Source organism: Fringilla coelebs (assembly GCF_963513975.1).
Source record: "Fringilla coelebs genome assembly, chromosome: 16".
Classification (NCBI taxonomy): Eukaryota; Metazoa; Chordata; class Aves; order Passeriformes; family Fringillidae; genus Fringilla; species Fringilla coelebs.
The window spans coordinates 3,227,088-3,241,859 of NC_140042.1; the positions used below are offsets into that span (position 1 = coordinate 3,227,088).

Genomic DNA, 14,772 nt, shown 5'->3' on the forward strand with positions numbered 1-14,772 from the left:
GGGTGTGCTGGCACACGCCAGCCCCATCCCCAGGGATGCTGTGATATGTAAGGTCACCTCTTACAGCTCAGCTGGGGATCAACATGCCCCAAAATCCAGGAGGGGAGAGAAGCTGCTGGGACCAGCCAGCTGAACCAGCTGAGCCCAGCACCATCACTCCACCCCTGACTGGAGCAGGGCAGGACAGGATGGATGCTCCAGGGGACACTGGCAGCACAGTCTGAGGCTGTGCCCGTGCTGATATGGCAGAAGCGAGCACAGAGGTGATCTTATTCCCTTTTTTCAATTGAGGAGAGGAAAATCAACTACCTAAGGTGATGCTCAGGGCCAGAAGGGGGGATACGGCCATTTCCAAGCCCAACAAACCTGGAGGGAGGCAGGGATGGGGGGATAGAGACAGACCCCTCTACAAAGCTATAGGCAGGCAGCCCCACCACTTTTCCAGTTCTTACAGGGATTTATGGAGACCCACCTCCCACATAACGCACCAACTCTATGGCAGGAGGGAAGGGCAAGCCAGTCTGAAAATCCTGTTACAGAGAGGAGAAACAGAACCCAAAGGAAAAGAGGACAGGAAGGGAAAGAGAAGTTGGCAACGGGAGGTACCCTAAAGTGCATTAATACTCCCAGAGGGTGGAGGCGTCGATGGTGTCGGCCGATGCCTTGAGCACCCCGGCGTGGTCGCCCTTCAGGTATTTGCCGTTGATTTTGATGGCCACTTTGTTATAGTCGCAGAACTCAAAAAAGAAGTCCACGGGGGTGTCGCTGCTGCTGGTGACGGACGACTCGTTCCCCACCATCCAGTACTTCCCAGTGGTATCTGCAGGAGAGGGGACACGGTGGCCTCATGAGCCACCACGGGGACCCCAAAGGCCACCCCGCCCAGCCCTGGGGTACCCTGGGGACTCACCCTTGATGTTGTAGGCGCCGTCATTGAACTCCAGCTGGAAGACGTCGTAGGAGGAGCGGTTGGAGTCCAGCGTGCCGGTGACCTTGCGGCAGCCGATGAAGCCGTGCTCGCCGCGCAGCACGATGATGGGCCTGTTGATCAGCTTCATCACGAAATGCTCCGTCTCGCCTGCGCCGAGGGGACAGGGGCTGTGAGAGCGGCCGGGGGGGCACAGAGCCAGACCCCAAAGCTGGCAGGCAGCAGGGAGGAGCGAGGGCTGTGCCCTCACCCATTTCTCACCCCGCCCCATCTCCCAGCGCGTCAAACAGCCACTAAGAGAACTCATTGCCTGAGCGTCACTTGGTAGAAGAGCCTGGCTCTGGAGGGGCTCGTTTCATCCCCTGCTGCCCCGGCGTGGGGTCCCCAAGGGTCCCTTACCCGCTGTCTCCATGGAGGCTGCCAGCTGCCCGTTCTTCTTTGCTGTCACATACTTGCCATTGGCGGCTTTCAGGGTGATGCGTTTGTCGCACCACTCGATGTCAAAATAGCAGCTCGCGTTCCTGTGGGGCAGAGAGGACAGTCAGGGGGGTGTGATGGAGGGGGACCCTGCCCCCGCCCCCCTGCTGGCTTGGAAAGGGCCACGGCCGGATCAGGAGGGCCTGGTTCGATCTGTTTGCGCAGGATGAGCTGTGTTGTGGTGGCCACCCCGCTGGGAAGCCCTCGCCCCGGGGGCAGGAGGCAGGCAGGCAGCCAAAGGCACTTCTGGGCTTTCCGCCTGGCTCTCAGGGTTGAACTGCAGGGCAAACATTTCGACAGCCCCAGCCGGCCGGGAAGGATTATGTGGCCCCAGGGACTTCCAGAGCATCGTGGGCGGCAAGCCCCGACCCATCCCTGGCTTTCCCAAAATGCCCTGCCTCTGCTGGGAAGCGTTTGGGATGTGCACCCAGGCTGGAAAACCCCCTTGAATTCCCCTGGGAGTGCAGAGGGTGCTCTGAAGCCCAGGCAGGGCCCTGAGCTGCCGGGGGCAGGGGACTCACTTTGTGGAGGCTGTGGACTGGATGCCCCCGTTGGAGGTGAGGGTCCAGTACTTCCCGGTGTAGGTGCGGAAGGCGCATTTCTTGGTGTCCTTGTTGATCTCCAGCTGGTAGGTCTCCTGGTCACCCTCCTCATCCTGGTTGGCTGAAAGGTCCATCCCTACAGACCAGAGACAGATAAGAGTTGGGGTGTGGGACCACAACCCCCCTCCAGCAGGTCCAGGTGCAGGGCAGCCCAGGAAACCCAACTGAGAGGGGCTCCTGCTCCCTGGGTGAGCTTTGGTGGCTCCCAAATCCCTCACACGGACCTCCCCTCTGGCATTTGGGGTTCAAATCCAGGTTTTCATTTGGTTATTTGGTGTTAAGGTCTTAAAGGAGGGGTGGGCAGCCGTGAGCTTCCCCTCCTGACCCAGCAGCTCCATCACAAAGAAGTAAAGACCAAGGTAGATGTTTTATAAGGGAAAGGGCTGCAGTTTTTCCCAAAGGTGACAGCCAGGTTTCTCAGCCCATTAGCAGAGGCTGCTGTAGCGCCCATGAATCCCAGCCTGTGGCGTGTTTAAGGACCGTGACAACGTTTTTCATCCACAATTGTCACATCCCACTGGGTCACTGAGGCGTGCAGGGACAGGAGGCTCAGGAAAGCCCTAGGGCAGCCAAGCCTTTCCCTGACTCCAAAATCCTCAGCACCAGCCTGTCCCCCAGCTCTGCAGCCACGACAGCCCTTCCCTGTGCCCAAGAGGCCAGAGACAGCATTTCCATGCAGAGGAGGATGCAGCTGGTCCTGGGGCCACCACCAGCCACGTGTGCATCCTCTGAGCCTGAGCAAACCTGCTTAGTCAGGGCTAGCAGGGCCAAAAGTGCTCCAGAGCTCTCCAGCTTGGTGGATTTCAGCCTAAAAACACTTTGGGGATGCGAGCCACAAGCTGTAGCCAAAGCCAATGGCCGAGCTCTGTGCTGGGTTTGGGAGGGAGCTGGGGTGCAGAGCTCAGCCCCACTGCTGAGCTTAGTGACATGGGAGTTTAGGGAGCTGGATGAATTTTCCAGGGCCAAACACACCTGCATCCCTCCCTGCTGCACAAAGGGATGCACAGGGTTGGAGTGCACGTTCTGTCTAGTTCTGGTCCTCTCACTGAAGTAGACATGGAGGTGCTGGAACATGTCCAGAGAAGGGAAACGGAGCTGGGGAAGGAGCTCAAGCCTGATGAAGCCAGCTGAGGGAGCTGGGGGCTGGCCACATGTCCAGCCCCTCACACCTCCATGATGCATCCCAGTTTCTGGGCTGCTGGGATTTCACAGTCCCTGGAAGGGCTGCAGGGGCTGCAGTCTTGGTGGCCCCACTGCTCTGGGAAGCCACCAGGAGGTCCCACCAGCTGTCCCCAGCTGTCCTGCAGACACAGCTCCCTGGGCACCTGTCTGTGTCTCCAACCAGGCCCCTCCCAATGCCCAGGAACAGCCTCTGCTTTGCATATCCATCACCCACCCTTCCCAAAGGGATCAGGCTTTGAAGGCTCCACTTTTTTGATCATAATCTTATCTCCCACATCCCAGCTGACCTACAGCTTCCACCTGCTCACAGCACCCCCCTCTCACCAGGCACCTTCCAGAACCTTCTGCAGCTCCCATCCCTGGAAGTGTTCAGTGTCAGGGTGGATGGGGCTCGGAACAGCCCTGTCTAGTGGGAGGTGACCCTGCCCACGACCCCTCCCACCCCAACCCAACCATTGTGAGTCTGTGACTCTCCTGATGGACACACAGCCACCCTGGGGCTTTGCTCCCCAGGGTATTTGGGCAAGGCAGGGCCCAGGGGGTGCTGGTGGCCACCAGCCCAGCCCCACTGGCCACGTCCTCGGCTCCCGGAGCCATCCCACAGCCGCCTCCTCCCAGCACTGCCGGGGGCTGAGCCGGCGGTTCTGGGAACATTTGGTTTTGATTTTGCATCCCCAGCTCCAGCCCCAATCCAGAGCTGTAAAACAGAGAGAGAGGGGGGCTCTGCAGGGGCTCACAGAGAGCTTTGGCTGTGGGCAGGTGACCCTGGGGGACACAGCCCATCCCTCAAGGCTGGCAGCACCCCTGGGCCCCCCAGACCTGTGAGAGCTGTGGGTCCCTGTGGTTTGTGGGGGAGGGGGGGGAGTGGTGCTTGCCCTCCCTGACTTTTCTGGGAAGAACTCACCGACCTGCAGGGACCAGGCTGGGCAGAGCCAGGGGATGCTTGTGCCACAGAGCAGGACTGGGCGGGCTGGAGGCAGGACAGGGAGTGCCAGGAGCCTCCACACACGCTCCCTGTCCCCAGAGCCCCCTGGCAGGGAGCACAGGGCACACACCGGCCCCCCCAGCCCTCTGCCAGCCCATTTTCCACACTCTGTGCATGGAGCTTTGGCATTCCCCACTGCCTGGAGCAGCCGGCAGCAGGAGGGTCTCCCACCGCCCCCTCCCCAAAAGCAGCAGCGAGGGGTTGGGTTACAGCGACTCAGCACAAAGGAATGCGCTGGGGCTGGGGCAGGAGGAGGCTCAAGGGCTGGAGCTGAGCTGGGGGCACTGCAGGCAGCACGGGCCGTGTGTGAGGCTGCAGGACCACGGTGGCTCCCTCAGAGATGTCCCCGTGTCACCGTGGGGAGGACAGGCTGTCCCCACAGCCACCCCCCTGCTGTGGCAGCCTGGGGCCGCTCCCACTGCAATCACGGATTAATTAACGCTCCTGGTAAATTTACAGTCTGGAGCTGGCGCTGCTCTTCCTGACCTTGATGAAGCTGCTAATTACAGCTGGAGGCAGGAGGGGGTGAGCACACGGAGGCTCTTTGGGAGGAGGGGGGGGCAGGTATGCCTGCACACCCCAAAATTCCTGGTGTGGGATGTCCTTGGGCTCTGTGCGCAGCAGGGACCTTGGGGAGAATGTTGGGAGGGCTGAGGCATGCTGTCACCCCAGGGCTTCCTAATGCTGAGTCCCTGGGCTTGGGGTGCTCAGCGAGCAGGAAAGGGCTCCCCAAGTCCTCCAGGCTGGTGGGCTTGCAGGGCTGATGCTGGAGCCCTCGCTGCCCTGTGGATGCAGCAGGAGCCCTGCGGCCATCCCAGAGCAGGCAGACACCTCCCTGCACCTCCTGCAGAGCCTCTGAAGGAGCAGAGTTTGTTGTAGCTCTGTTGACCTCCACACCATGGGGGGCTGCAGACCCAGCGTGGGGGCCATTCAGGGCGGGCAGAGAAGTTTCCCCCTGCACTCAGCTCACACAGAAATCTCCCGTGAGCCGTGCTGGGATGCTGCTGAGAGCCAGCGGGATGAGCTCCATGGGGAGGAGCACCTTTCTCGTGGTCCAGCTCTCCTTTCAAAAACCCCCGGGTTACAGCTGAAAACACTGAGCTCAGGCTGCCTGGATTGCTCCACAACCCAGGGGCGGCGCCCTGCAGAGCCCCCAGGCCCTCGGGGCAGGATTTCAGGATGGGACTGGGATGCTGTGCCCAGCACAGGTCGGGCTGTGGCACCTCCACCCAGCTGCACCCACACACGTGCCCAGGGACTGCTCCTGCCCCTCCCTGCCCTTCAGCTGGGCTTACACTGCACTCCTGCAGAAATCCAAACAGGTTTTTGTCTAAATCCAACAGCCTGGAGCACGGGGAGCCGGCAGCTCCTCTGCTGAGGGTGCAGCTCTGCAAAGGGGTCACGGCTAGGGGTGAAACACGAATTTCCTGAAAAACCCACCCCCCCTTCCCTGTGGATTTCCTGTGGCTTTGTGGTATCCCCCAAGTGTCAACAGGCCACTTGGCATCTCCAGATGAAAACCTCCATCCAAGCCTGCGTGCCCCTGCCCTGGAGCCGCATCTTCCCGCCTTGCCGAGGCACCCAGATGAACTGGAGGGGGAAAATCCGGCTCAGCCCATGCCGGGAGGGCTCCTGGCTCCGGGGCAGAGCTCCCCGCTGCCAACACGGCACGTCCAGGCTCGCTGCCCTCTCCCCAGATGCCGTTTCCTGAATTCCTCACTCCCCCAGCCCACCCTCTCCCCCTCGGGATGGGGGCAGGGGCACACCTCGGCCGGGCCGGGCAGCAGCGGGAGGAGCAGAGCCAGCTCTGCCCCGGGACCCCGCGCCCACAAAGCGCCCTTTGTTGCCGCAGCCGGGCTAGAAAGGAGCCATTGAGCGGGGGAGGCCGCTCCCGCCGGCAGCTCCGCTCGCTTTGAGGCGCAAACGGGAGATGGGAATTCTCAGGGAGCCCGGGGATCCTGCTGGGGCTGGAGGCAGGAGAGGGGGACCGGGGACACCCCCAGCACCCTCTGCCCCGCAGCAGAGGCAGGGCTGGGGCCCATCCCCTGCTGCCCCGGGGTGTTTGTCCCCGGGATGCCGGCAATCCCCGGGACCGGGAGGAGATGCCAGGCCAGGAGCTGACTCGGCACTGGTGGGACAGCGCTGTTCCAAAGCTGGATCCAAGCCAAGGGAAGCACAGAAGAGCCCCATGGACCCATCCCTGCTCCTCCCATGGGGCAGAGCGGGGGCAGCCACTGCCATCCCTGTTCCATCCTTGACTCCGCACAGGAATAAGCTCCTTTTTCCCGCCAGGCTGTGCCGAGCTGCAGTCGTTCCCGGCCAGCATCCCGCATCCCCCATCCCCAGTGGCCATGGGAGCATCTGCCAGCAGCACGGCTCTTATCAGCTCGGCGGGGGAAAGGGCTGTCTGGAAAAGGCTTCCTCCGGCGGCTGTTGCTGCTGCCTCCTCGGTAACCTTTGGGACACGGCGCTTTCACAATGGGAGGAGGATGAGCCCCAGAAAGCGGCGGCTCCCAGCCTTTCACTGCCATCGGGAAGGATAAACCGGGTGGAAACGGCTTCTGCAGCCAAAATGGACTGGAGCGAGGATGTGCAGCCCCAGCGCGGCCCTTCCCGCTGTATTTTGCTTGGAAAGGGGCCGGGCACAGCCCAGGGCCCTCTGTTGCTGGGGAGATTTGTTCCCCCCCTTCCCGCTCCCCCATCCCTTCCGAGTCAGACAAAGCCGGAGGGTCGGCCAGCAGCATTCCCACCCGCTCCATGGGGTCTCCCGCCACCACGGGTCCCCCACCGCCACCGCTCCGTCCCTCGCCTCTCCCCCCACATCTGGTTTCCCCATCTCTGGTGACAAAGGGCTGCAGCAGCCCTTCCCCCACGGCGCTGCGGCAGCCTCCCGCCATCCTCCCGCCACCGCCATCCTCTCCTCCTCTTCCCCAAATCCCCGTGCCTGGGAAAACAATCCCCACTGCCCATCTTGGCAGATTCTATTATTAATTTTAATGGGTTACTTTGCAGGATTTGCCCTCGGACGGGAGCAAATCATGGAGCTCCCCGCACGGAGCTGCCCAGGCACGGATCAGGGTTAAGCAGCAACCTTGAAATACAACATAGACACAAAAAAAAATTCCCCGCTGTTCCTCCAGGCTTTGCTGCATGCTCGCACCCATCCCACACCCGGCGTGCGCCGGCCTGACCTGGCGCGGCCCGATGAGCCCCGGGGCACCCACGGCACACAGCGAGACCCCGGCACCGCAGAGCGGGGACCCCCGGTCCTCCAGGAGGAGCCCCGGCTGCGGGGCCGGGATGCCCGGTGGGCACTCGCGGGCGGCCACGTGCCCGGGGAGCTCCGAATGTCCCCGAGGCGGGTGGGTGGCACCGTGGCCCCTCCGGCGAGCGGAGGGGACGGGGACGGTGCAGCGGGTGCGGAGGGACGGCGGCCTTTGTGCGGGGGATGCAGGATGCGGGAGTTTTGGCAAAGCCCTTTATGTAACGCTGCTTCCCAGCCCCCCACCCATGGGAATTCCAGCCCCCCTTGGGGCAGCCAGAGCCCCCGAGGGGACCCGCAGCCTCCCTGCTCCGCTGGGCAAATGGCTCAGCCGTGCTCGGGGAGGGGGAGATTGGTGGAGGCTTTGTTGGGCGAACAATGAGCTCCAAAGGAAGGAAGGCGAGGGATACAGCCCTGCCTCCTTCACGGCGAGGGAAGACTCCATCCACACCCTCCCAGCCCCCCTCCCTGTCCATCCCTGCACCCCAAGGCAGGCCCCTCGCCACCCCTGCCCCCCCCGAGCGCCCTGCGGGGGCGATGCTGCGGGGATGGGGGTGCCGGGGGGATGGGGGTGCCGGAGGGATGGGGGGCCCCGGGCAGGCGATGCTGAAGGGATGCGGGAGGGGGAAGGGGAAGGGATGTGGGAGGGATGCGGGGGGGATCGTGCTGGGGGTTTGGGGGAGGGACCGCGGGCAGCCATGCTGAGGGGTGCAGGGGGTGCCCGGGGGAGACGGTGGCTTCAGGGGAGGGGTGTGAGAAGGGGTTTGAGCCGGGGGAAGACGCCACCAGGGAGGCGATGGCAGAGGGATGCGGGGGGCACGCTGTGGGGTGGCAGTGCTGCGGGGGGCACTCCGAGGTGCCGATTCTGAGGTGATGCAGGGAAAGGGATGCCGGAGGGATGCAAGGGGTTGCTCGGGGCGGGCGATGCCCGATGGATGCCGATGCCGGAGGGATCCAGGAGGCTGCTCGGGGCAAGCGATTCCCGAGGGATGCAGGAGCGCTCCCCGAGGCGGCTACAGCCCTGGGACAGCCGAGGCGTCCCGTTCCCCCCACCCGCAGCCCCCACCCCCCGTACCTTGCCGGGTGGAGACATTCCTATCGTTGCCGGCTCTCAGCACGACCTGCGGGCAGCTCTGCTCCAGGGCGAAGAGCTCGTCCTTGCCCACCTTGGCGCTCTTGCCCGCCTTGAGGGTGCCGCTGGGCCCCGAGGGGGCCAGGTAGCGGCCCTCCCCGTCTCGGAAGGCCACCTTTCCGCAGCGGAATTCCAGCGTGAAGGCGGTGCCGGGCTCGGCGGCGGGGACCAGGCGGCCGTCGCTGCGGAGCAGGCGGTGGTCGCAGCTCTGCAGGCTGTACCGCTGGTCCACGAACAGGAGGGTGATGAGCGCATCCACGCCCCAGGGCACGTCGCGGTCCACGGCCAGCTCGTCGCGGCGGGGCCCCAGGTGCGCGTAGCGCTTGCGGGCCAGGCTGTAGAGGTTGGCCTGGGGGTGCATGGCCAGGTGGACGCTCCACTTCTCGGCGGCAGAGACGGCGGGGGCGAAGCAGGAGAGGCGGTCCTCGGTGCCGCCGAAGAAGCGGCGGTGGGGCTCGGACTGCAGCGACCACCGCCCGTCGCCGTGGGCCAGCACCAGGAACCGGCAGTCGGGGCCCGGCTCCTCGCTGTCGCAGCTCACCCGCCCGTCCTTGTCGGCCGCCAGGTACCGGCCCAGGTGGCTCTTGAGCAGGACGGCGCTGGAGTCCTCCCCGTCCTGCTCCAGCGTCCAGATCTGCTTCTTCTTCATGCTGGCGGCCGAGGCGTTCACCTTGAACCCGAACGCCTCCGCCGTCAGGTACCGGTTGCTGCAGTTGATCAGCCCGAACTGGATCTGCACCGGCTCCGCCGTCCCGTTCGCCGTCATCCTGCTCCCGCCGCCGACCGACACCGAGCGAACGACACCGAGCGAACGACACCGAGAGCCGCCGCCGCGCCCGCCCCGACGCCGCCGCCTTTATAGCGCCGGGCGGCGGCACCGCCTCCCGCACCTCCCGCACCCCCCGCCCGCCGGGGCCGCCCCGCCGCGACCCCCGCCCGCCCCCCGCACCGCCGCGGGGCCCCGGGCAGGGCCGGACCCCGCCAGGAGCCGCGGGAGCCCCCTCGAGTGCCCGGACACCCTCCCCGCCGCCTCCTGCGGGACTCCCCTGCATGCAGAGACCCTGCCCTGCGCGACAAAACCCCCACGGACTGCAGGATCCTCCCACGCCGTAGGACCCCCAGCGTTTGACGGGATCGTTCCGTGCAGTTCAGGAGCCTCCTTGAACTGTGGGACAGCCCCCACTGCACGGCGAGAGCCGTCCCTGCATTTCAGGAGCCCCACACAATGCCAGTCCTCACTTCATGGCAAAACTGCTCCAAGCACAGCAAGAGCCCCCTTGAAGTGTATGAGCTCCCCATAAACTGGAAGACCCCAAGACCTTTCTCTGCATTTCAGGAGCATCCATGAATTGCAGCATCTCCTCCTCCAGCACAAGTTCAGCGTGGAAAGGCCCCTCCAGTAAGGGGCCCCTCAAACTGAAGGACCCCCAAACACACATAGCAAGACCCCACTGTAGAACAAGACCCCTCCTTGAATTGCAAGGTCCCACACGTTGTAAGACCCCCTAAGCATTGCAGGACCCTCCCCATTATGAGAACACCCCTTGCACTGCACAACACCCACTTGAACTGCAAGTCTCTGTCCTGCAGTGCAAAAATCCCTCTGATTGCCCATCCCCATCCCACTCCAAGACAGTGTGAGAGCCCCCTGCTCCCCTCTGTCCCTCCCGGGCTGCTGGCCATGTCACAAGGCTGTGGGGCAGATGGGGAGCAGTGTGACGGATGCTGTGGCCTCCTGCCATCTCTGAGCCATCCCAGCACCCTGTGCCAGGCACCAGTGAGGCTGGAGCACCCTGGCCCTGGGGAGCTGAACTCCCACAGCAAATCCAGAAGAAAAACAGTGGCACTCCTGCACAGGGGAGCATTTTGAGGCCATTTCTCAGGGGGTGGGTGGGCAGTGTTGCTGTGCATGTAATGGTCTGGTGGCACTTCCAGCAGGGCTGACCTGGAGATGGGAAGAATCCAGCCTGGGGAGGGTTGTCTGTGCTGCCCACTGCACCTGGGGGACAGGGACATTTCTTGTGTCTGTAACAGGGACACAAACCAATAAGTGGGAGCACAGCTGCAGAGGTTGATTTGAAGCTGGCTCAAGCGCAGCCCTGCACTTACAGAGGGGAGCTGGCTGGAGGGATGTGCAGAACCAGGAAACTGGGGAAAGAGGGAAGACGGGAAGGACAGATGGGGTGGTTTTCAGCTGGATTAGGGAGTTGAACTCCCTGTCCCAGAGGAAGCAGGACAAGCAAAGATTTGAGTGTGGGCATGGGTGAGAAGGCACAACTTTGGATGCTCAGGGCTGGCACAAAGAATTCCCCAAGCTCATCCAACGCAGGCAGGATGGCATCCCACCCCACTTCCCAAGGCCCTTCAGGCTCCTCTGGTTCTGCACTGGCTGTACTGGTTAGAGCCACGGCTCCACCCCAGGCCAGCACCGCCCACCTTGCCCGGGGGTCACTGGCACAACCCCTCCAGGGCAAACCTGCCAGGCTGGGATGGGGTTTGTTTTCCTGGAAGTCTTGGCCAGACCTGCCCTGTGCTCATCCTTGCTGCCCAGCCCTGCAAGTCCAGACAGACCATTGCCAGCCAGAGCCAAGCCCACAGCCTCTTGTCTGGGCTGGAAGCAGGTCCCCCCTGAGTCGCAGTGAGGCAGATCCATGTTTGCCCAGCAAAGCCCTTTTGCTGCTCTGGCTCCGAGCCCCCCTGCATTAAGAGCTGGCCATGAGGCTGAGCAGCTGCCCAGACCCACAGCTGCTGGGCTCTGCCTTCCCCGGCCGCCACGGGCAGATGGTGATGAGGCCAGGGAAGAAACAGCTTTTCTCCAAGAAGAAGAAAAAAAAAAAAAAAAAAGGCAATTATGCAGAGAAAGAAAAACCCACCCTGTTTTCTCCCCACCACCCAGCATTGTGGCATGGATGGGTGACGCTGGTGGATGGTGGCACTGTGTGGATGGATGGCACTGCCTGGCTCAGCAGATCCTGTCCCTCCAGAGCAGCACCCATCCTGCCTGCACCCACTCTGCCTGCACCCCCTGCTCCTGGGGGGTGGGAGAGCCCTAAACACAGTCTGAAACCTCCCCACACGTGGCTGTGGTGCCAAAGGGTGCCCAGTGCCCCCCTGACCTGGGGGAGCAGCAGCCACAGCCCGTCTCCCGAGGGCATCCACACCTGCTGGGCTTCCCTCTGTACTTTGCATTTCCCATCCTCGCTTCTGAGGTCGTCCCCCAGCCCTCCCACGGCCGGCCCTGCAGGACACCCAATCCCGGCACACGGCACCCGCCACAGGGCTCTCCGGGGTGAGCCCCCCAGAGGGGCTGTGGGGCCTCAAAGAGATCCCAAAAGAGAAAAGCCAGGAGAAAAGGAGCCCCAGCCGTGGAGTGACCCCTGTCCTGCCTGCCTCAGGCGCAGAAACGCCCCCGGATTTTCATGCTTGTCTGGACAGTTCTTGTGTCAGCCCGGCTTCGTTTGGGAGCAACCCCGGGATTTTCACTGGAGCCTGTGGTGCTGGCAGGGCAGAGCTGGACTCTGCAGGGAGGGTGGGATGCACGGGGCCAGGGGCTGGCACGGGGGCTCAGAGGGGACAGAGGCAGCAAGCTGAGCGTGCAGTGGGTTGATCCAGCCCTGCGTCCCCAGGAGGGCAGTGGGGACATCCCAGGGCAGAGAGGGATGTCCTCAGGCCAAGGGGCAGCGTGGAGGCAGCGGCTCCAGCCCCAGGCACAGCAGCCAGGGATGGTTTGAGTTGTGTCCAGCCCCGTCCTGCCCTCCAGAGCACACAGACCCTCGGGCACAGTTGTGTCACAGAGTGTCTGAAGCTGGTGTCACCAGGTCCCTCCCTTGCAGCACATCTGTCCTGTGGATTCAAGGATTCCAGCCTAGCCTGAGCCCTCCTTGCTTTCTTTGCTGGAGCAAATTTGGGGGCTCACTGTGAGGGGGCTGCTGGTTGGTTTTCACCCCCAGCACAGTGGACACAGCCAGGTGCATTCCCTGGGACACCCACACTCTGTTCAGGGTCCATGGCACACACGAGCCCATCTGGGGGTGCTGATGTCCCAGTGCTGGTGGCAGTGACTGTGAGCTGGCCAAGGTTGGCCTGGGAAATCCCACAATGCAGATGCCCACTCACCCCCCAGAGGGGCTCAGCAGAGATTGGGGATGCAGTGCTGGTGGTCACCACCTCTCCAGCCACCTCCATCCCATGAGGGATGGAGCTGATGACAACTCTGAGGCAGGATGAGGTGACCTTGTGCAGCCACCAAGCTGTCCTCCAGTGGGATAAAGGGCTCTGCCAAAACCACCCGGAGAGCAGAGACCACTGGAGCAGGGCTGGGAACAAGTCCCAGGTGCAGACAAAATCCTGGCTGGAGGCTGCATTTCCCCAGGTCCCCAGTTGTCCCTTGCTGCTGCTGGGGGCCACAGGGACACCCCAGGGTGCCCAGCCTCACTGCCATATGCCACCAGCCAGCTCAGCAGAGGTTCTCTGAGGCCCTCCCGACAGTTGGCAGGCGCCCCAGCCTCATTAAAATTGTATTAGGCTGTATTTAAAAAAAAAAAAGCAGCAGCACCAGGGGAAACAAAGAGCAGCCCTCAGAGAGGGGCTCAGGGAGGCAGATCGTGCTCCAGGGATGTTTTCCCATGGGATGCTGCCCCAAGGGGGTTTGCTCAGGAAGCAAGGGACAGCAGGGCAGTATGATGGGGGCTCAGCCATGCTCCTGTGTTTCCTGGACATCAGGATCAGTCACGGCACTGGTCATGTGGCTTGCTCAGCTCTATTAGCTGGATTCATCCCCTTAGCTTAATTTAATTGCATCCAGGGAGCAAAAAGGGATGGAAGTGCTTGAAGCTCCTTGTTTCAAGCAGTTTGGATGCTGGACACCAGCAAATGGAGGAAGGAAGTGGATGAGTGCACACGGACAGTCTGCACTGGGAATTCGTCCCTCTCTTCCCACCCCAGCTCGTTTTCTGGTGTTTTCTGGAGTGGTTTTTACATTACCAGGAACTAAAGTGAAAACCTGCTCCTTCCTCTGTCTCCCCCAAGGACCCTGCGGAGGTGGGGTGGAGGCTGGAGCTGGTTCATCCAGCAGGAGAAGGAATTTTATGAGGAAAGCTTAAAAGACCTTTTGTGTAGCAGTGATTAACCTCTGTGGCAGGGACGATGCTCTTTGTCCCGGACCCAGTGCCCTGCCTGGTCCCCGGGGACTCTGCTGGGACACCAGGCTCTTGTAATCCTGTGCAAGTGCCCAGGAGTAGGACATGAGGGACACAGGGCATTCTGTGGGACAAAATAATCCATTACCAGGGCATGCTTCCCAGCCTTAAAAAAAGAAAAAAGAAAAAAAAGACAGGAAAAAGGAAAATGTGCCCAGTTTGCAAGCGGAGCAAGGGAGAGCCCTGGGGGTTTTGCAGCCGTGAGACTCCAAGCAGGAGGCCCAGAGGAAGATCCCAGCGCCAGCCCTGTTGCCTGTCCCCTCTTTTAATTCCCTGCCGCAGCGCAGAGTCAGCAGAGAGGAGTTTGCAGGGAAGAGGAAAGTGTGTTACCAGCGTCTCCCACGCAGCTCCAAAATAGCCGGGCCCGGGCGCTGGCAGCGCAGGGCGGAGCAGGTGACTCAGCAGCGACAGCCGCTCCTCTCCGCTCGCATTTCCTCGCCCGGCCATGCCTCGGCCACGTTTCCCACCGCAGCCCGGGCTCTGTGTCCGATGCTGCCCCTGCTCAGGGCCTCGCCCAGGGCTGCTCAAGGGTTTGGTGGGCAGAGGAAGTGACATCAGGGCAGGTTCAGGCATTCGCTGCCTGCATTCCCAGGGCACAGCTGCTCCCTGGATCTGCAGCATCCCAAAAGCCGGTCAGGGCATGGCTGGGATGGAGATCCCCTCCTCTGGCAGGACCCAGCCCCTCACAGCTGTCCCATCCTCACCTGGAGATGGAGCAGGGATGGAAGGGCTTGGGAAGGAGTCAGAGAGCAGCAGGGGGATGTCAGGAACGGGGACGGGCAGACTCTGATCAAGCCACCGTGGGTGGGGGGCGAGGAGGAGGTGGCAGCTCATGGTTTTGTGGTTGCCATGTCCCCAGCTTCCCACGGCGTGCAGGGGGACGTGGACATGGCAGGATGCTATTGCAGCACCCACAGGTGCACAAATCCCCCCTGGTGGGGTCAGGGGGCTGAAGCTCAGCCTGGAGAGAAACAGAGGGACCGGGGGAATCCCCCCCAACACCCCC

General features: G+C 62.6%; 1 protein-coding gene across 1 annotated transcript; it reads right to left on the minus strand.

The window, feature by feature from the left end:
- Positions 1-617: 617 nt before the first annotated feature.
- On the minus strand, positions 618-9,334 carry FSCN1 (fascin actin-bundling protein 1; the record flags this gene model as incomplete). Its single annotated transcript, XM_084216650.1, has 5 exons — positions 618-820; positions 911-1,078; positions 1,328-1,449; positions 1,927-2,083; positions 8,512-9,334. 5 exons carry the CDS (start codon positions 9,332-9,334, stop codon positions 618-620), a joined length of 1,473 nt encoding a protein of 490 aa, XP_084072776.1.
- Positions 9,335-14,772: the final 5,438 nt, after the last annotated feature.